The following is a 21,233-nucleotide window of genomic DNA, read 5'->3' as shown; positions in this document are numbered from 1 at the left end:
CATGACTACTGCAATGTGCTCTACGCTGCATTCCTTTAGTTCAGAAACTGCACTTGGTACAGAATGCAGCAACCAGGTTGGTCTTCAGGGTTGCCCAAAGAAATCATATTACACTCATTTTAAAAGAACAACATTGGCTGCAAATAAGTTTCCAGGTGAAATACAAAGCGCTGGTTATTACCTATAAAGCCCTAAGCAGCTTGTGTCTGAGGTATTTAAGAAAGCGCCTTCTTTTTCATCAACCCACAGCCTGTTAAGATCATCTGGAGAGGTCCGGTTGAGGTTGCCACCAGCTCGGTTGGTGGAGACTCAAAACCGGGCCTTTTATAGAATTCCCCTGGGACTATGGAACACGCTTCCTAATGAAATTAGTGTTTCCCCTTCTCTGAATGTTTTTAAGAAGGACCTTAAAACATACCTATTTAGTCAGGCTTTTTAGTTTATAGTTTTAAAATTTTGGTTTTAGAGTTTTTATTGTATTTTAAACCATTTTAATTATGTTAATCTTTTAATGGTGTTATATTGTGAACCGCCCAGGGACATTTTGTATGGGGTGGTATTTAAATGTACTAACTAACTAAATAAGTGCTGACATCACAATCACAAACCAATGGATAACTCTCTGGGACATCAGCTGCTTGTCCAACTCTGCTGAGGCCAACTATAGCCCTGTCTGAGAAAGTTCATTTCAAGAGGTTTCCCAGGCATGTTTGTTACAGGCTTCAGTCATACAGACACTTAACCATACAGAGAGACATTTTCAGTTTAGGACCATGGTGGCAGATGTGCTCTTTTAGCATAGCTGTAAACTGGGAGGGAACTGGAAGGAGAGAGGAAGTAAACAGACAAACACACTCTTCTCTTTAAAAGGAAAATTGTTGGGTAAAGATATCTTTCTAATCTAACTTCTTGGCATCCCATTTCCTTAAACATCGGCACAGATGATCAATTTATTGTTATTTGAGTAATTACAAGTATACCTGCTGAGGAGCAGAGGACAGGAACTGCACAGAGTACATCAACAGTTGTTTCCAACTAAACCAGAAGAGTTTTAGAGCAAAAATGTTTATAATCTCATTGTTTTTATCAGACCTTGAAAACATTCTGCAATACATAATAGACAGAACACACATCTTCCCACCCCATTATCAGAGAACCCAAATCATGGGACATACAAATAATCAATAAAGGGGTAGGTGCAAAGGGCAAGAAGGGAGTGTGGGAATTCATCCATGCCACTGTATTAGGAAGTACTTTGATTTTAGAGATGGGGTATTTTTCAGGATTTTGCTGTGCCAAGGGACACAAATCAGAGATAAGCCAAAAGAGTCTGGTACCTGCAGCCGGAATTCCAACTGACACTCTCACCAGACTCACCTCAGCGATGAAAAGATAATAAACTAAGTAATTGACAATAAGACACCCTTTAAAGGTATCTTGAAGTCTATTGGGGCAGGCTAGTTCCTTCTGCCTTATAGCAGAGTCAGTCCTGGACACAATGGCGACATTTGTATCTCACTCTAGTGACAACCAGCAGTGTGATTAGCTGTCATTACCTAACTTTATGGATGTCCATGTTGTTTGGTCCCATTGTGAGGAAAAGATTAAAGAGCAAGAGTTTACCTCCTTTCATCTTCCCAACATCGTCAAAAATTTCTTTGTGTGTTAGCCACTGGTGCCAACCAAACAGTTGGAGTCGTGAGACTTCTGAAGCAGCCTGGCATGATTTACATTGGATCCACTGACGTCTAACAACAAGGACAACTCAAGGAGGCACAGACCATTTTTAGCACCTCCACCCAGACAAGATGGTGGAAGGTGTTTGTGCAATGTGAAAAGGCACTTGGCAAATTCAGCTTCATAGAAATGTGAAAAAGCAGATAAAACCAGCTGGGAGTTATTAAGCATGTGATAATAAAGCCACATCTGGACTTATTATGTCACCATGAGAATCAGTGCATTGTGTGTGGTTTAGAAACAGCAGCTTGCAAGTAGAATACAGCTGGAAGAGAAACCAAACAGCAGTAGCTTATTTTCATCACCCAGTATTGCCTCTCCTCTAGCCTTCTTTGATCTACATCCATAAGAATGCCTCTTCTCACCTTACACTCACACTCCAAAACTATCCACATTCCTTCAGGAGAAAGCCCTATTGATTTCACCTAGCATTTACTTCTAAGCTTAGAATCACAGCCTTAGGCAGCTCGCTTCTATGTACATTTTCTTGACAAGAAACTTAGTGAGCTCAGTGCTTAAGTTGCCTTCTGGAAAGATGACTACAAAACCCAGTCAGTCGGCTTACATAGTAAGCTATTCTTTGTGCTCTGTGTTCTGGGACAATGATGTACTCAGATCATTATAAAATTGCAAGTCACATTTTCTTCTGTACAGAATATTGGAAAGGCACTTAAGCTTTCATAAATACATTATCCATTCTATTTACAGCCACCAGCAAGGTCTAGGAGTGCCATTAACCAGCCATCCACAACATGAATGGAATAATGATGGCAGGAAGAGTGGTGGAGGGTGCCAGTCCCAGGCAGAGAATAGAAGCCACTCCCAGCAGCGCAGAAACAAGCACGCTCCTCTGGTCCCGAATAATCATCTTCACTATTTCACAGAACTGCAAAAATCAGAATGGAAAAGTTCAGGGTTCAAAGTAAAAGTTGCTTCCAGGGGAGAAATACAAACAGGGAAGGAAGTTAAACAGCAGGTTATCCAATACCAAATTAAACTAGATAGCATTCATTTCAAAAAGAAGCAGGGCCCATTCAAAATGCTTTCAAGTTCCAAGCAGCTCTACTGAGAACTGGTGTAGCATACTGGCTAAGCTATGGAACTATGAATCAGGAACTCCCCAGTTTGAATCTCACCAGTGCTGTGAACTTACTACACAGCCCTAGGCAGGCAATTCCTTCTCAGCCTCACCCCCCCCCCCCGCATCTGCAAGAGGGTTACACTAATACTTGCATATCTTACAGAGGGTTGTTGTAAGGATTACCAGTTAATACATGTGATGTGCTTTGGACAGTCAAAAGTGTAATACAAATGCTAAACATTATTATTATATACACACAGGAGAACCCTCACTGCTTAATTCTCACCCAAATCACATCAATGGTCAAGGCATCCCAATATATGGAGCACTCTCCATCCATCTGAACTTCTAATGTACCAGATGACTTGTGTATATCCCAAACTATTGAGATAAATGATGCTGTACTGCACAACTAAAGCCACTTTAAGTGGCGCAGCAGGGAAATGCTTGACTAACAAGTAGAAGGTTGCCAGTTTGATCCCCGCTGGTATGTTTCCCAGACTATGGGAAACACTTATATTGGGCAGCAGCGATATAGGAAGATGCTGAAAGGCATGATCTCATACTGTGCGGGAGGAGGCAAAAGTAAACCCCTCCAAAGAAAATCACAGGGCTCTGGGTGCCAGGAGTCAAAATTGACTTGACGGTACACTTTACCTTTACTGCACACTAAGGCTACAATCCTATTCACACTTTTCTGGGAATAAGCACTATTGAACACAGTGGGGTTTATGTATGAGCAAATACACATAAGTTAAACTCTGGTTTTAATTATGTTATAGCTCTTTTTGCTTGGTTACATATCAGACATTCTGACAGGCTGATTTTCAAGTCAGTTTGGAGAGACTGCAAGTCTAAAATGTGTGCTACATATTTACCCCCATCTTCTGCCACCCAGAGATCATTATAGGGCTTCAGAACAATGGTATTTGTTAATTATTTGCCAAGATATGGCTTTGAGAAGGGGCTGGTGGGAGTGAAATGGACAGAAACAGGAAAACAATCCTCTTTCGCCAATGTGCCCATCCATAACGGGCACATTATTTTACATTATTACATTACATTGTTTTGTAAACCGCCCTGAGCCATTTTGGAAGGGCGGTATATAAATCAAATAAATAAATAATAAATAAATAATGACAACCTACTTGATACTTAGGAGTATGAATGAAGACTTCAGAATGAAGTGTTCTACTTCTTAAAGAAACATACGCATTTAAAAACAAACCAACCCAAAAGGGCCTTAAAGGTTTAAAAGTTATGAATTCTCTCCAGCCAAGCCATTTATTACATAATAAATACATTAAAACTCCATTTATACAAGAGGAGCTGAACAGTGACATCAATTAAAATCTGTTTTTGTCTCTCAGAAACCTGGCAAACCTAAATGGCTTCATTGGCATTTCATACAGTTTCAATATTTGCGGGGCAGAGGAAGAAAGAAAGAAAGAAATTAAAAGCAAAATAGCCCTTGCTCTGTTCCCTGCCTGCACTGAGCACAGAAAGCTAATATGTGTTCCATTCTAATTAACCACCTAGAAATACTGCCTCCACTACAAGAAATTATTTGCTTGGTACCTAAATAAATCTGACGTATTTCCTTCTGTAGATTCCATCAAGCTCTGCTTGTAAAAGCTAACCTGGGGCCTCTGAAAGCGCTGCCCTCAGTCCCTGCACAAAGTAGCAACTGTACCTTATTTCACTGAATGGTGGAGAAAAGATCTTAGTGCTCCCACCTCCAGCTGTAGAGTCAATGTTTCTTTAAAGGAGAATAATCTCCAACCGCTGAAATTTAGTGGCATCAATTTTTGATAGTCACTGCACCTACCAAACATAGTGGCTGACATGCTGCACAATGGTACGTCAGCCTAATAACTTGTATGCAAAGTTATGCAAGTGTTACACTGAAGTAAGCCTACTGAACTTATGAGCTTACTCTTGCATAACATCATTTGTACACATTTTACGTTTGCACAGCTTGTGTGCATACAGAATGACTAGGCTGACATGAGGCTGGTGTCCATCACTATATTCTCAGTCTACATTCCTTGAAAAGATGTGCTTTTTTGCCCTTTTACGATGACAAAACCTGTCTGTTTAGAACAGCTCACAGCATGCCGCTTCAGCCAAGAGACCTTTTTCATTCCCTGTTGCCGACATTTTTTTCTGGCAAAAGAGACTTACTTCCTTACTCTGACAGCCTGGAAGGCGAGATGTATCATGTGCCCATCCTCAAAAATATAAAAGAAATCCCAACCAAATATAGCTTAAAGAACTGGGCTGGAGTCAGGCTCTGAAGGGGGTGCTGTGTTTCAGATGGCTGCCTACCAGCACTCTGATGACTTTGCCTCTGCTTTCAGAAGGCTGCCAATTAGAAGGATCAACATTTTCCCACACTAAGAAACGAGGTAGGGGGGAAATGGATAGGCTTACGTCCTATCCGTTTCTGCACAAATATTAAAAAGCTTGCGAGTGGTAGCCTTGGACTTAAGCCTTTCAGGCTTAAACAAGCAGAAGTGCATATAAACTACATGCCCTTTCCTATACCTCCATCCCCACTGGGTGGAAAGGTGCTTTAAATACCAAGTCCAGCATGCCACTAGCAGTCAGAGACCAAAACCCTATTCTGAATCAGTGGCCCCTTGCTGGATGTCAAGTCACTGATCTGAATGAAAGAGAAAAGACTGAAGTGTTAAAACAATGACTTGACTGGTCTCCGCAGAAACACTGCACAACATGTACAGAGACTATTGGCCAAGTGAAACTTTGGGCAGAGAATGACTTCAGGTTTTACTGCTGCAGAAGCAGAACTGGATGATTAGCTCAACTCCTCCAAAAGTCCAGGGAAAGGGCGGAAAGAAAGTTTTCAACAGAGAATGCTCTTGTTAAATTGCCTCTGGGACAGAAAGGCTCTCCTGCCTGGGTTTGCCTCTTAAGCAGGAGATGGCTAGGGTTACAGCAGCATCACTGTGTGTTTCCTTGGCAGCATCAGCTCACTCTGCCCAGTTCCCGGACGATTCTGTGGTTGGACAGGTTTTTGCTTATTCTGGCTACAGAGGCTCATTAAGTGTCTGGATAACTGTTTTGTTGGGATAGCAAGCAAAGCCTAGACTTGAATCAACAGGTAACACCAATGATATTATGGCCTTTTATGAATGATTAAATAGTTTTGACTGAACACAGTTGGCTACTAGTTGTTAGAGGAAAGAAAGAAAGAAAGAAAGAAAGAAAGAAAGAAAGAAAGAAAGAAAGAAAGAAAGAAAGAAAGAAAGAAAGACTAATGCATGGAGCTCACTTGCTGTTCTGGAAGGAAAATGTAGGTGAAAATGCTTACAAAGATATATTATAAATGCACCACATTGGGTCCCATAGAGATAAGCATGTGAATCTGTGCTTCCCTTTTGCAGCACATCACACTGCTCAACGCAAGGAAAACCAGGATCCCCTTTACCAAACTTGCCTGGCTAAATGTTGGCAGTTTACCTTGTCAGTTTGGAAGCTGACTCCAGACCCATATCTGCAGAAGGTCACAAAATGTTCACAGTTGTTCCAAAGCAAACTGTATTCAGTGGTCCCCACCAGCTTTTCTGCTCTGCACACCACCTCCTCAGCATTCAGGACATTATTCTTGAAGAGTTTGTCCATGTGGTTCACCAGAATGGAGCCGCCATAGGCAAAGTCCTCTACTGTGTCCACACGGATCCTGGCCATTTTAGCAATGACACCCAAGATAAGTCTCTTGTTGGTCACCACCTTCTGGATCTGTTTCTTGTCACTGGTGAATGCTGGCAGGATGTCAGGCATGAGGTGGGCCACCCTGTTATCACCCAGGTAGATGCCAAAGTGAATGAAGAGGGTACGGGGCACCTCCAGCAGATCTCCCGGCTTGAAGTAGGTGGTGTCGTAATAGCAAGCATGTTTTCTCTTTTCTTCCTCTTCCACACTAGAGCCCATGGTGAGAAGTTTGAAGTTGGCAAGCAGAAGAAGTTTTTCCAGCAACAGGGATGCTACTTCATACATCGGGTTCTTCATGATGCTGATTTTATTCTTCTGCTGCTGAAGTTGCTACTGATTCACAGTCTCCTACAACATCTTGCCTTTTTATCATGGCAGGAGGGGCTGTCCCACAAACGGCATTTGTTTTGATTGGCAGAGAGGCAAGTGGGTAGTTACTGTGGAGTGAAATAGATCTTTACCCAGACACTGCCTTTTTTCAGAAAACATTTTACAAGAGTCCTGCTTATTCAGCACATAAAGAATAGCCTGGACCAAGTACTTTTCCTAACATTTAATTAAAAAGATGAAGAGGCTTCATAAGTCAAAGCTCGAGAGACTAAAATGATGCGAGTACCAACACATTACTAGGCTTTTCAATTGTATTATGAGCTCACAAAGGGAGACCATTCTAGAAAACATTTATAATTGAGGACTGCAATCCAATGTACACTTATCTGGGGCTATATCTGTGGGATTTCTTTCCAAGTATATACATGCATAGGATTGGATTGCAGGCAGGGCTGCAAGCTAAGCACACAAAAAGCCCACTAAAATTGATTTCAGTAGGACTTATTTCCAAGCAAAAATACATAGGATCCCCAATAGCAGCTTCTCTCCTGGGCCAAGGCAAGCCCTGGGGGGCAGGGGCACCCCACAGAAGGATCACAGCAGTGGCCTTCTTCCCCCACAACACAAACACATAATCCAAACTGAGGGTCTCTAAGACTGCTATTTAATTACACACACACACACACACACACACACACACACACACACCATGTTTAAAGTTATGTCTCCTTTGGTCCTTATTTAGAAATAATTTCCATTGAGATCAATAAGACTTTTTAAAATCAAGCCTAACCATGTTTCCTAGTAAGTGTTTTTTTTACAAATGTGTTGACAGGTACATACTACCAAGTGAAAAGTCCATTTTTCTTGTGGCATGCTAACTAGTATTTTTTAACACCACAAGATATAATTGAAGGTAAGATATCTTGACTGCAAGATTAAAGAGGGGAACTTGCTAACTAAACATGAAATATACATGGACTTAAGTTTGACCCTTAATAGTGCTCACTGAATTTGTCAGATTATTTATACAGCATTTGGATTCTTTCACTGCATTTGTAATTTCAGCTTTATTTGCAATTCCTGTTGAAAGTGTTTCAATGCATAAATATTGCACAGTTTTCATGTAAAATAATGTATGTATTCTATGAAACACTGTATAAGGCTATTCTGGAATACAGTTTCTGTCTGGCAGCAGTTTAAAGGCATGTCTTTAAGCAAACTGACAAAACCTTTATAGAAAGCTAACCTCTTCCCGTATCAAGGAAGTACTTGCAGAGTCACAGAAGGAAGATGGGAAAGACACTAGTGATAAAACAGCCCTATACTGAACAGAAGTTACTGCAGGTAAACAGTGAGAAAGTTACTTGACTTGGATTCCTTCTAAACTTCCATTGCCTTTCTAGAATGGATCGGTAATAGTTGCTCTCCTAAAGGGAAATTGTATGGCAGCTATGGCGAAGGGGGGCAGGGAAGAATTTTGCACTTAACACATCAGTTAACTTGTACTGAAACCTGCCAGCTAGGGGAAACCAAGGAAACGTGGCAAAGCCAATTCCTACGAGTTAGTAGACGGATCTCGTGCTAATCCATTATGCAAATAGTTTGGTTTTTAAAAAGCAACGAAGCCCCACAAAAGAACTCCTCCTCCGGGTCAATAAAGCTCCCCACTTCCCGCCTCGAAGGCTAAAGTGTTTCGGTAGCCAAGCGGCTCCCCCAGCTTCCTCGGGGGCTGCTAAGGATGATTGATGGGAGGCCATTCATCTTACCTGGAAAATGACAGGGCTATAGAGCCTAGAAGAGAGGGGAGCCACTCTCCAGTGCAACCCTCCGTTCTCAGACTCCACGGCTACAACTTTTCTCCCAGCCCCTGCCTGCCTCCCAGACTCACTTTTATTTCGTTCACACGCACTCCCGATTCAGCGATTCAGTTCCAAAGGGGAAAACGCGACGTCTCCCACAGAACATGAAAGCGGAGGGGGCGGGGCCAAGGCAAGGGGGCGGCCTCCTTTACTCCTCCTCACACAAACACACACACACACCTTGGGCTTGGCGGTTGCTCGGCACTCAGATCTGTTTGCCCCTCTCCTCCTTGCTTCAAAATCTGTAAACAAGATAATTTACGGTTCTTTGGCTGCTTCAGAGGAGCCGCGTTGCTGCATCCAAGTGGAAGAGAAATGTAGTGTTCAATCTTCCCATCATTTTGCCAAATTGTTACGGCATATCAGGGATTTGGTGGAATTGGTTTTGTTTTCTAGCCGCCTAGAAAACAAAACCCATCAACCCAAAGAGTTGCATTCTTTGGGAGAGCCAGACATGCCACAGGATCTCTTGCAATGTTGCAGGGATTCTCGGGGTGCAAACTTACTCAGAGCATACAAGTTCCCAATAATTGCCTGAGAGCATCTTCTGGTGACGGAGATCCTGTGAATGGATGCACTTCTCTGGCTGTACAAAGTGCCGCAAAGACTACTGGAGTAGTTGTGTTTACGGGGAGGTGGTTGTTCAAACAGATTTTGGTGTGTGGGTGGGGGAGGTGATTGGCAGTTCAGTTTGTGGAGGTTGTGTGTGTGTGTTGTCTAATAACTCCTAGCACTCTGATTATTAATGGTTTTCAAACTCTACCTTTATAACTGATTCGCTGCTGTAGTGATATATTACTGTGGTCCTTTAAGACCAATTTCCCGAGGATCAGTATCGGGGCAGACTTAAGTCATATGGCTTGTATAGGCAGGAAACCAATTGAACTCAGTGGAAGGATGGTGCCGGTTAATTGCAACTTAGGCAATATATACAGTTCAACATAAAGAGTGAGTGTAAGCAACTATACAGTCTTTAATGGGAGCTTGTCATTGGGCTGGTTCAAGCAATACTTCATGATTCACCAGCAGCCTTGAGGATGTGCACTTTCTGTCAGCATGCATGGCCTTCCCCAGTCCCAGCAAGGAGTGCCTCTCCCTAATTGTGTGGGTGTTGCAGTGTACCCAGATTGTACCTGTATGCACTAGAAATTACTATGCTAATTTAAGCTAGAAATACTCATCTGAACAACAGCTGAACAACAGTTTTTGTTACTTCTTGCAGAAGTAGTAGTAGTAAATTTGTTACCATCCTTAGACCAGCTTAACATTTAAAATAATACATTTATAATTTACTAAATGCCTTTGTACCTTGCTGTCAGGTTCTGATTATTTTTATTATTTATTATATATATTTCTATCCTGTCTTAAGACCAATTAATCACACAGGAACACAGGAAGTTGCCTTATACCAAGACAGACCATTGCTCCATCTAGCTCAGGATTGTCTACAGGCTGGTAGTGGCTTCTCCAAGGTTGCAGGTAGGAGTCTCTCTCAGCCTTATCTTGGGAGATGCCAGGGACAGAACTTGGAACCTTCTGCATGCAGGTGCTCTTCCCAGAGCAGCTCTATCCACTAAGGGGAATATCTTACAGTGCTCACATGAAGCCTCCCATTTAAATGCAAACCAGGGCAGACCTTGCTTAGGGACAAAAGGGACAATTAATGCTTGCTACAAGATCAGCTCTCCTCTCTTCTTTGTTCACAAGGAAGTGAGCAATAAATAAGATATAAAACAAACATTAAAATGACCCATAAAGCAATTTAAAAGAGCAGACAGAAACCTAAAAGTACAGCTGATAACTGAGATGCAATAAAGTACTGTCATGATACCAGCTGTGTTAGAAGTTGTTGATTTTTACCCACAATAGGTAAAACAGCAGAGCACTAAGGAATGAGTACATACTCGTTACAGAGTAGGTAGCAAAGGATGGTTCAGATATTGCAGCTGTTTAGAGAAAACACATGGAGATCCTTGTATGACTAAACACTAAATATTTATTGGTTAAATACACTTAGATAGGAAAGACCTATCTCTAATCTAAAGGACTACATAGTGGATAGGTAAGGAGAGATGTTTCCATCTGCTCTCTAGGAAAGGAAGGATTGTGACTTAGCACAGGAAGTGCTGCAGAGTCAGTTCAGGGGTCATAGAGTAGGGACAGATAGAGAGACCCTTACTCACTGTCTCTACTCCCAATGTCCCTAGTGGTCATTAGGACAGTTGGTGCAAAAGGTCCATGTACTGGAAGTTCATCTCCAACAAGCTGCTACTTAATATCACACATAAAAATAACATTGATAACAAGATTAAATCAAATAGTGACACTGAATACCTGAAGTCGGCATTAATACAGAAATGTTCTGAAGCAAATGTGTTTCAGTTCTGCCTCTGAGAACTGAACTAAGAGGGTGGAATCACTACCACAGCCATGTCCTCCTGATGAGCGTCCCAGGGTCACTTGGCTAAGCATTAATAGAGACAAATGACTAAGCATTATGAGACAAATACTGGACTAATTCAGAAGAATAATATAAGACCATAAAAAAAGCCCTGCTGGATCAGGCACAAGGCCCACCCAATCCACCATTCTGTTTCCCACAATGGCCCACCAGATGCCTCAGGGAAGCCCACAGGCAAGGACACTCCCTCTCTCCTGCTGTTACTCCCCTGCAACTGGTATTTAGAGGCATCTTGCTGAGGCATATAGGCTGAGGCAGCCTATAGCCCTCAGACTAGTGGCCATTGATAGACCTGTCCTGCGTGCGTTTTTCTAAACCCCTCTTAAAGCCATCCAGGCTGTTGGCTATCGCCACATCTTATGTTCGTTATAGGTTGATTTTACGTTGTGTGAAAAAGTACTTCCTTTTGTCAGACCTAAATTTCTTGGCGTTCAGTTTGATGGGATGACTCCATATGAAAATATCCGTATGAAAGTTCCATTGGTGCAGTTTAGGAATTCTAACACAGTATCTGAAGCTCAGGATGACTTTAACAGATGCTATAAAACCATCTTAACTCTCTACTGTAGAGGTCCTCAAATTTGGGTTCCCAGATGATGTTGAATTTCTGCTTATAATCCCCAGCCACAAGTTGAAGTCCAACAATACTTAGGGACCTAAGTCTGAGAACCCTGTCCTAAAGAGTTTTTGATGCATCCTCTTTCAAAAGAGATTGTCCAGATTGGTAAGGTGATGAATCCTGACACTGACATCTGCTATAATTTCAGGTGTAATGTGAAAGTATGAAGCTCTAGCTTGTGTCGCATAGCCCTTTAGTTTTCGCTGCAGAGCTACTCAAGAAAGGTAGAACTCATTGCAGCCTTCTCAGAAGGATCTTTAGCCGGAGGGTCATGCAAAGAAAATCTAAGTAGATTCTTGGTAGGTGCAAAAAGATGTTTCCAAACTATTTCTCTCATTGCTTAAAACAGAGAAAGCCTTTGTTTTCAAATGCCATGTAGTCTTAATCCCTCAAATGCCTGGGTACATTACAAATCAATCCGGAAAGGAAATGTACCATGAAACCAGAGAAGATATTTGGGGTCTGGCCAAACCTCAATTGCTTGGGTGAATCTCAAAAGGAATAGAAACAAACAAACAACAACACACCAACATTCCTCTTCTTACTACTTTCACCAATAAGCTAGGAAAACAACGGAAGCTTCATCTTACCTAGCAGCTAATTAGCAGAGATGGTTGGAAGTGGGGGTGGGGAGGACAGAGAGAAGTATGAAACCATTATACAGCAGCCTGTCAAGGAGTGTAAACTGCCCCCTTCTGATAATTAAAAGAATATTCAGCTCTTTTAGAAAGAAATGCCTCACTGCTGTTGGGAGGTTCCAAACTAGAATGCAAGAGAAAGGAGTTTAAATATCCATTTCAGAAATTACAAATGGGTGGGGGACAGAGGAGAAAAGCATTCACAGATGTCATAGATGTATCTCCCCCCCACCCCGAAAACTGGCCAATGCATTTTTATTAAATTGCTCTTTGTCAAAGGTATTATACTTTTGCCCTATCACATTACCCAAAAGAAAGATAGCCCATTTCTTATGAAAGCAGCTTCAAGTCTAAAGTATTGGTTTTTTGCGTGTGTAACACAAACAGTTTTTTCCCTGAGTTATATTTCTGAAGGGCCCAGTCTAGGTTTTACACCATCCACGTACGTGTGTGTGTGTGAGAGAGAGAGAGGGAGAGAGAGAGAATGGGTACAGTTCTTTTGTTTGTGGACTGAAAAATTAAGTTACCTTATTTGGGATATAAAATTCAGTGAACAGAGGTGCCTTAACAAAATTGGGGTTTGTTTACAATGGGTTAAAATGATAATAAAAAATCAACAATTAAAAACAAATGATCAAAATTAAAATCACATTTAAAATCAAATTTAAAATTCAGCAAAAAGCCTGACTGAACAGGTATGTTCAATGCTCTTCTGAAGGCCATCAGAGATGGTGCAGCTCTAACTTCAAAAGGAAGTGGGTTCCACAGCAACTACAGAAAAGGTTCACCGCCGTGTCACCACCAGGTGAGCCGATGGTAACCGCAGATGAACCTGCTCTTCCAATCGTAATTGGTGGCAGGTCTCATGACGAAGAAGGCATTCTCTTAGATACCTGGGGCCTAAGCCATTAAGGGCTTTAAGGGTCACAACCAGCACTTTGTATTTTGTCCGGAAATCTATCGGCAGTAGTTCTTTTTAAAAAGGAGTAATATGGTCTCTTCAGGTTACCCTGGACCAACCTGGCTGCTGCATTTTGCACCATTTTTAGTTTTCAGACTATGTACAAAGACAGCCCAATGTACAGCACATTGCAATAGTCAAGCCTGAAGGTTACGAGCATGTGCACCACTGTTTTAAGATCACTTTCTTCCAGAAAAGGATAAAGTTGTTGTATCAGCCAAAGCTGCTAAAAAACCCATTACCACCTGCAGATAGGCATTTAGGGAAGTTATATCATTTCCTGATGAAGCTGACATAAATCTGGGTATCGTCAGCATACTGATAGCACTCTGTACCAAATCCCCTGATGATCTCTCCCAATGGTTTCATGTAGACGTCAAAAAGCATTGGAGACAGAATGGAGCCCTGTGGGACTCCATATAAAAGCTCTCACTTTGAAGAGCAACAGTCTCTAAGTGACACCATCTGGAATCTGCCCAAGAGGTAAGAAGGGAAACATTGTAGAACAGTGCATCTCATTCCCAACCCCTTCAGGTGATCCAGAAGGATACCATGGTCAATGATATCAGAAGCTGCCTAGAGCTCCAAAAGGACCAATAGAGCCACACTTCCTCTGTCGATTCCCAATTGGAGATCATCTATCAGGTCAAACCCCACCCTATAGCCTGCCCAAAAACCAGTTTTAAATAGGTCTAAATAATCTGTTTCATCCAAGACCATCTGGGAGCTGGGGGGCTACCACCCTCTCAATTATCTTGTCCAACCATGGGAAATTTGAGACAGGCATATAATTACCTAACTGAGGGGTCTAATGTAGGCTTCTTTAAAAGATGTCTAATAATTGCCTCCTTAAGACAGAAAGGCATTCTGCCCTATCTCAGAGAAGCATTTATGATATCTACTAGGCCCTCTACAACTGCTTCCATGCTAGATAATATAAGCCAGGTTGGGCAAGGATCAAGAGATCAGGTTGTAAGATGCACTGCACCAAGTAGTTTGTCTTCACAAACCAAGTAGTTTTGTCATCAGTAATCACAAATTGAAAGTGATCCCATTTAACCATCTCATCATAGGTACCTGCACACATAGCCCTTCTACAGCTTCAGTTTTCTGTTCATAGGAGGGCTATTGACAGGGATGCAGCACACCCACATGTGCAGAACATTTGGCAACAGCACACCCACATGTGCAGAACACATACAGGAGGGGATGGCAAGAATTGAGTGGTTGGTTCATGTCCCATATGTTTAATACATATTTATTTATTACATTTCTATACCATCGACTCAAAAATATCTCTAAGTGGTTTACAAAAAAAAAAAAAAAAAGATTGACAGTTTAACAAGAAGCTCTGGTAAGAACTAATCTGCCTACTTTCGTTTCACTATCCCTACAACTGGACTATCCTTTTACTATCTCTACAAATTTGGTTCAAATTGGTTAGGCGGTTCATAAGTTAGCCCAGTTATGCCTAAAATGTTCACACGTTCACCATCTTGAATTGCGGTGGATAACATGGATCAAAGCTGAAGGGAGAAGCTAACAGCAATTCAATCCTTATGCTAGGTGGAGATTACTAGTAGAAATAATTTTTCAGACAATTGCCACTGAATATGGTATAGTCAAAACACGTCTGGTGTCAGCACAAGACTGGTCAGATGCTGGCAAAATTGTGATATGATGCTTCATCTTCTCATTAAAACATGATATTGCAAATATTCGTCTACACTTCTCCCATTTCATCGGTAATTTTCAAATGAACTATTGGATCTAATCTTTCCAGTTGGACCCAGAAACTATCACAATGATCATTTTATACAAATTTTATTGAGACATATAGATATATTTTAATTCAGATTATATCTAATGTAGTTGGACAGTTTTTCAACTATACAGTTTTATTATTAATTATATTAAAATATTAGTATACAATATTTGGATTCTTTCTTGATGCTCTGTCATTACAAACTATGCCATTGAGGTGTCCCTATGTGTCCCTACAACTGTTCCAAATTTGCTTCAAATCAGTTAGGTGGTTCACAAGTTAGCCCACTTGTGCCCCAAACATACATGTGTCCACCTTCTTGAATTGGGGTAAATGACATCATCACAAACTACACCATTGAAGTGTTCCTATGTGTCACTCACTACAACTACCAAATTTGGTTAAGATGGTCCACAAGTTAGCCCACTTTATGTGTCTGCCATCTTGAATTGAGGTGGATGACATCATCACAAACTATGCCATTGAGGTATCCCTATGTCTCACTCACTACAACTGTACCAAATTTGGTTCAAATCGATTAGAAGGATCACAAGTTAGCCCACTTGGGCCTCAAACATTTACACCATCTTTAAATGGGGTGGATGACATCATCACAAACTATGCTGTTGAGGTGTCCCTACAACTGTACCCAATTTGGCTCATATTGGTCCAAGCATTGTGAAGTTGATAGGGAGACATGCACAATGCCGCATGATCTCATAAGCTTAATGTCTTTAAGGGAAGTAGGCTAAAAAATAAAACAGTTAAAACATTTAATCCAACACGAAATGCCCAATTTAAAAGGTATGTCTTCAAGGCTCTTTTAAAAACAGGCAGATAGGCCCAGCTCCGCATCTCTGAAGGGAGCACATTCCAAAGCTCAGGGGGGCAACTGAGAAGGTCTGACTACTGAGTTGCCACCTGACCAGCCAGAGGCAACTGCAGGCAGACCTTCCCAGAATATCTTAATAAATATTGGGGTCATATAGAAGACACTTGAGTACTCTGAGCAGGCCTAAGCCATTTAGGGATTTATAGGTAATTACCAGCACTTTGTATTTCACCTGGAAATATATCAGCAGACAATTATTGATAGGAACAGCTTAACTAAATACAGAAAGACTAAAAAATTGGTCACAAGAATTCAGGTATAGTAGAACAGGTCATAATATAGAACTCGTGCTAGGCATCTTAAAAAACTACTGCAAGTCCAAAATAAATATTGAAACTTTTAAAAATACAAAATTGATGTTTAATAAAGTTTATACATTTTTACAATCAAATGCCCATCCTGAAAATACTTAGATACTTTCAAAACTGGTATCCTTATTCTAAGCACATTTATTTGAACGTATGTTCCATTAAAACCAAAGTGTTTAAGACTGCAGAGTTAAGCAATTAGTCAAATACCTCCACTATGAAACCTAAACTTATGTCTTTAGTCATGTACAAATATTGACAATATACATTACAAATAACTAAACTGAAATGTATGCTAATCCTTAAAAAGATAATTTTTAAAATGACAATGACAGACATGAGAATTCTATAAACATGCATGTTTCATAAAAGCCATGTTTCATAAAATGGTACAGATGACTAATTGACTAAAAAGGGCATACTAACCATTTCATATTTTACACAGAACATTCCCAGCTCCTTTAAAAGGTTACAAATGCAAAAAAGGAAGGAAGGAAGGAGAGGTTACTTCTTAATCTGCTTTTTGAAGTTGGTGTGAAGAGAGATGTGGTATGTAGAAAGTTTAGCAGTTGGCTTAGGACCAAACTACACATTACACCAAGTTTGGTGTAACATTTCTAGTCGTTTCTTAAAAAGAAATGTTGCTGGAGACTACAATCAGGAATGGGAAAGAGATGCTTAACATTTTCTCTGATAGCTGCTTCATTACTCAAAAACATCCTGCCCACAAGCTGCTTCTCTTTGCTGGGGAAATGTGTGAGTATGTGTATGTTTTCCTTGCAGGAGGAAAAGCAGCTACAGGGAGAGCAGTTTTGAGAACAGGTAGCTGATAAGGTAAGGGTTCACCACTCTTGTTTACTGTCCCTAAGCAGCTGCTTTTCGTTAAAAAAAAATCTGTTGGGGCAGGGCCAAGTGATGTTTGGCCCAGCCTTCCTCCATGTTGAGGTAGATTTACTCCCTTAACATTTTTTTTTCAGATGTCAAGTGTAAGCAGTCTTGTTGACACTGTATGTCTCTAACTTACTGATTTCCTAAAATCTGAATTAGCTGAACACATGGGTGAAGCTTTACTAGAATGTGGGCTGCCCTCTGCTTCCCCACTTCATCCACAATAAATTGGACTCGTGGATAAATTGCTTGCTGAATAAAGTTCCTTGTCCTGACAATTTAAAGGTAAAGTGTGTCGTCGAGTTGCTGTCGACTCCTGGCGACCACAGAGCGCTGTGGTTGTCTTTGGTAGAATACAGGAGGGGTTGACCATTGCTATCTCCCACGCAGTATGAGATGATGCTTTTCAGCATCTTCCTATATCGCTGCTGCCCGATATAGGTGTTTCCCATAATCTGGGAAATCTGGGAAACATACCAGCAGGGATTCGAACCGGCAACCTCTGGCTTGCTAGTCAAGTCATTTCCCCACTGTGCCAATCAAACTATATCCATAATGGAAAGGGGGGGGGCATTACTTAGAAAAAGATGGATCAGAATATGGGTAAAAGCCTGAATGGTTCTTCAAGATCCATCTTCCCTTTTGTGGCTGTTTAATGATACAGTGAGAGTGCATTAGTCAGCTGCCGCTCGGGACATTATTACATCACGTTGAAAACAGAGAAAATAAACACAGATGAGAAGAGACACAACAAACTATTTAACCTTTATTTAATGCCAAAAGTGTGTGACTAAGGAAGCTGCAACTACACCCAAGTGCGCTCTCTACTTTTATTAGTCCTGCATAGAATCCTTGAAAGAAAATCTAAGCTTGACATCAAAATGAAGCACTAATGACACTGGTTTGAGCTATGCTTCAGGATGGGCTGTTACAGGAAATCTGTTTGCAGATCTTGTACTCAATAACCATCTTTACATCAACTGTGACCTTAAAGGCTTTTCCCTTGTTACTAGTCATCCTTAAGCATATGTTTTCAAGTGGAGACAAATTCCATGTGCAGTGCCTTGCCACACAACCTTTGCTAAAAACCAGCTGACATGTGCCTGCAAGCTTCTGGTAAGGTTAAAACCAGTATTCCAAATTTTTAATTCTGACAACCTCTAAAAACCTAGTAATTGTTTTCAGAAATTAATGTACAGGAGGACCTCGTTACTGGCAGATTCAGTATCTGTGGTTTCGCCTATCCATGGTCGGGTAATTGACACCCGACCATGGTATACATGGGGCGGAGGAGGTTACATCTGCCTATCTGAAGATCAGGAGTGGCTGGAAATGACCTCTGAGATCCCTTCTGGCTGCCATTTTGTGGCTTGTTTTAAAAAGGAAAAAAAACCCTGTGACTTTTTGCCAAAAAATGGAAAAACTGAGTCTCTGGGGGGCATTGCTGGACTGCTGGGGACCTGCGGAGCATGGTAGGGCATTTTACTTGGCTTTTTAACCTGTCTCCCCCCAATTTTTGCCGCTTCGGCACTTAATGCCCCAATTCCATTGCCCCAATGCCTCGGTATTTGCGTTTTCGATATCCACAGTACTTGCTGAGAACGGAACCCCTGCGAATACTGAAGTCCTCCTGTATTTTTGGATATATGTAATCCAACTAACATGTTCTAAAAATGCATTTGTGTACCATTCTCTCCAGAACAGATTTAATAGATCAGGATTTCTCATACTCTGAGAGACTCATAATAGTTGGTTCATCCCTAGTGAGGCAGAGGGATGGTTTGCACAAGTAAGGCAGACAATCTAAATCAGATCACGCTCTGACCCATGTTTGTCAGGTCATGTCTCATCGAGTGGCAAGTTCTCCAAGTCCATTAGCTGCAATCCAACCAACTAGTTCTGTATGCCCAGGGATCCTTCAGGCTTTTGTTTCCCAAAACTGCAGACCAGCCTTGCACAAAATAATCTCCCATGACAATCTTGAAACCGAGAAAAGTTTCAAAGGCTGTTTGTGATTGGCTTGGTAGTCTGCAGTACAAAGCGGGAGGAAATAAAAAAATCCGAGTGGGCATGTCCATCTCTTAGGCAGATGATGATGATGTATTTAATAATAATATTTATTTATTTATTTATTTACTACCACCACCACCACCACCAAGAAATCTCTAATTATTAATTAATTAAATTACATCAGTGCTAATCCAGCAGTAAAGCTTCAATATTCATGGATCATTGCAGAAAGTAAAATACACTGCCTCTTTTGTCTGGAACACAGGAACATACACACATAAGAAGCTGAGTTATACTGAATCAGACCGTTGGTCCATCTAGGTCAATACTGTCTACACTGGCAGTGTCTCCAGGGTTTCAGGAAGATGTCTTTCCCAGCCCTATCCAGAGATGCCCGGAACTGAACCTGGGACCTTCTGCATGCAAAGCAGATGCTCCACCACTGAGCTACAACCCCTTCTGCTTAAGAACAGTCTGAATAACAGAATGAGTATTTAAAAATTATCATTTGCCATAAGTTACTAGTGTAATTAGAGATACCATAGATTGAGTCAAACACAACTTGGATGCAAAAGGTAGTATCTGTTCACAAACAGCAATGATTTAAAGGTGGCAAGCTCTATTTTATCAGGTTAGGCAGTGTTGCTATGGTTACTTCTGTACTAGAACACACTGGAGAAGGACAGACACTTTTTATTTGGGAACAGTGGTTATCTCTCAGAATGATGATAGTCTGTAATTTATTGCTTAATTATTCTTCACAGGAAATAAATAGGCTCTTCATCCTATGCACTAGACAGGAAATACCAGTCACTTACAAAGCAACAAATCAGGCATTACTCAGAACACTCCCTTATCTGTGCATTAGGAATTAGTTAAACCTTTGACTTGTGCTTGCCACCACCATTTTAGTGGTTTCTTGATTTTTTGCTTAATAATTTAGGTCTAGTTAATATTTGGCATGATTTCAGAACTGAACAAGGCAAATTATGTCATTCTATCAAGGACTTTAAATCTGGAACATTCTTAATCTGGAAGTCCAACAACATCTGTCCAAATGCCTTGCCCTGTAAGAAACAAACAAACTATATGCATTATTTTATGAAACAACAAAAATAATGTCTTCTTCAGACATGAACTTCCCTCCATGTACTTTCCCCAAAATAAATCTGCAGCAATATAAAGAAGTGTGCACATGATCAATATGTACAAGTCTTTGCTGCCCCACTTTATCTGAATTTCCTACATTGTACAGAGGCTGGTCTTCTTTTCAATATGCACTTGTTACAAGAAACCCTCTTTGCCCTATGCCCTACTTTCTGGGGAAAACTGGATTCCTGTAGAAAACCTGGCCTCTCATTTTGTATCCTACAGCTGTGTCATGGCAATACTGAACCAGTGCAAAAGCTGCCTAGCCTCCCCCACCCCAAATTCCATGCATTTTAAATGAAGCCAGAGTTCCTGACACAGCAGAAGAATCTAAGATTAAAGTGTATGTTCCCTTGAGAAACAGGGAACACACACAATTCTAAATCTGTTGTGTAGATTCAGCACAATAGCATCCTTTTGTATTGTGTTTCCTCTGAATAGCCACTACCATATCCACACCTTCTCCAAGTCCGGTACCTGGAACACACCCTTTATATTTTTGAATGTTCCCGCCTTGGAAGTTTGCAAAAGACAGAACTCCATAAAACGGTCCTTGTCCCTTGACTAGAGTGCTAGATCTCTGTTCACTTTCTGTTCATGGGAGCTTGTTGGCATACACTGCCTGATTCTACCTGTATTCTATACTGTAAACAGCCAACAAAAACAGTATGAAGATAGAAGGTCAGCAGGGGAAGGGGCACTTCCCAGTGTATTGCACAGAGTGCCACATGTATGACTATTTGCCCCACGGGCAGAAGTCATGGGTGTGTGCTCGGTGCAAGGAGCTCCTGGCTCTC

At 41.1% G+C, this 21,233-nt stretch overlaps 2 protein-coding genes across 4 annotated transcripts in view; both read right to left on the bottom strand.

Annotated features, from left to right (window-relative positions):
* Positions 1-932: 932 nt before the first annotated feature.
* On the bottom strand, positions 933-8,911 carry LRAT (lecithin retinol acyltransferase). 3 transcript variants are annotated; one of them, XM_053251674.1, is made up of 3 exons: positions 8,775-8,911; positions 6,302-6,990; positions 933-2,623 (listed from the first exon to the last, which is right to left on the bottom strand). In XM_053251674.1, the coding sequence occupies exons 2-3, from the start codon at positions 6,848-6,850 to the stop codon at positions 2,471-2,473; spliced, it is 702 nt and encodes a 233-aa protein (XP_053107649.1). In that variant the 5' UTR covers positions 6,851-6,990; positions 8,775-8,911; the 3' UTR covers positions 933-2,470. The 3 variants fall into 3 exon arrangements, with proteins under 3 accessions (XP_053107649.1, XP_053107650.1, XP_053107651.1); XM_053251675.1 differs by having other exon boundaries at positions 8,653-8,784; XM_053251676.1 differs by having other exon boundaries at positions 2,511-2,623; positions 6,279-6,990.
* Positions 8,912-18,021: 9,110 nt separating this feature from the next.
* LOC128328277 (uncharacterized) overlaps positions 18,022-21,233 on the bottom strand; it is an 89,117-nt gene continuing 85,905 nt past the window's right edge. The window contains exon 20 of the mRNA XM_053258111.1: positions 18,022-20,354. Within this exon, the coding sequence (XP_053114086.1) occupies positions 20,280-20,354 (75 nt within the window). The 3' untranslated portion in view covers positions 18,022-20,279. The remainder of the gene's footprint in view (positions 20,355-21,233) is intronic.

The sequence above is a fragment of the Hemicordylus capensis genome, chromosome 5 (assembly GCF_027244095.1).
Source record: "Hemicordylus capensis ecotype Gifberg chromosome 5, rHemCap1.1.pri, whole genome shotgun sequence".
Lineage (NCBI taxonomy): Eukaryota > Metazoa > Chordata > Lepidosauria > Squamata > Cordylidae > Hemicordylus > Hemicordylus capensis.
This window is presented reverse-complemented; position numbering and strand designations above follow the sequence as displayed.

Excerpts from the sequence above, each read along its gene's own strand:
- LRAT (XM_053251674.1), bottom strand. The coding sequence starts at position 6,850 with ATGAAGAACCCGATGTATGAAGTAGCATCCCTGTTGCTGGAAAAACTT. Across the intron at positions 2,624-6,301 it reads TCAGCTTCCAAACTGACAAG|TTCTGTGAAATAGTGAAGAT; the intron begins GTAAACTGCCAA and ends TGATTTTTGCAG.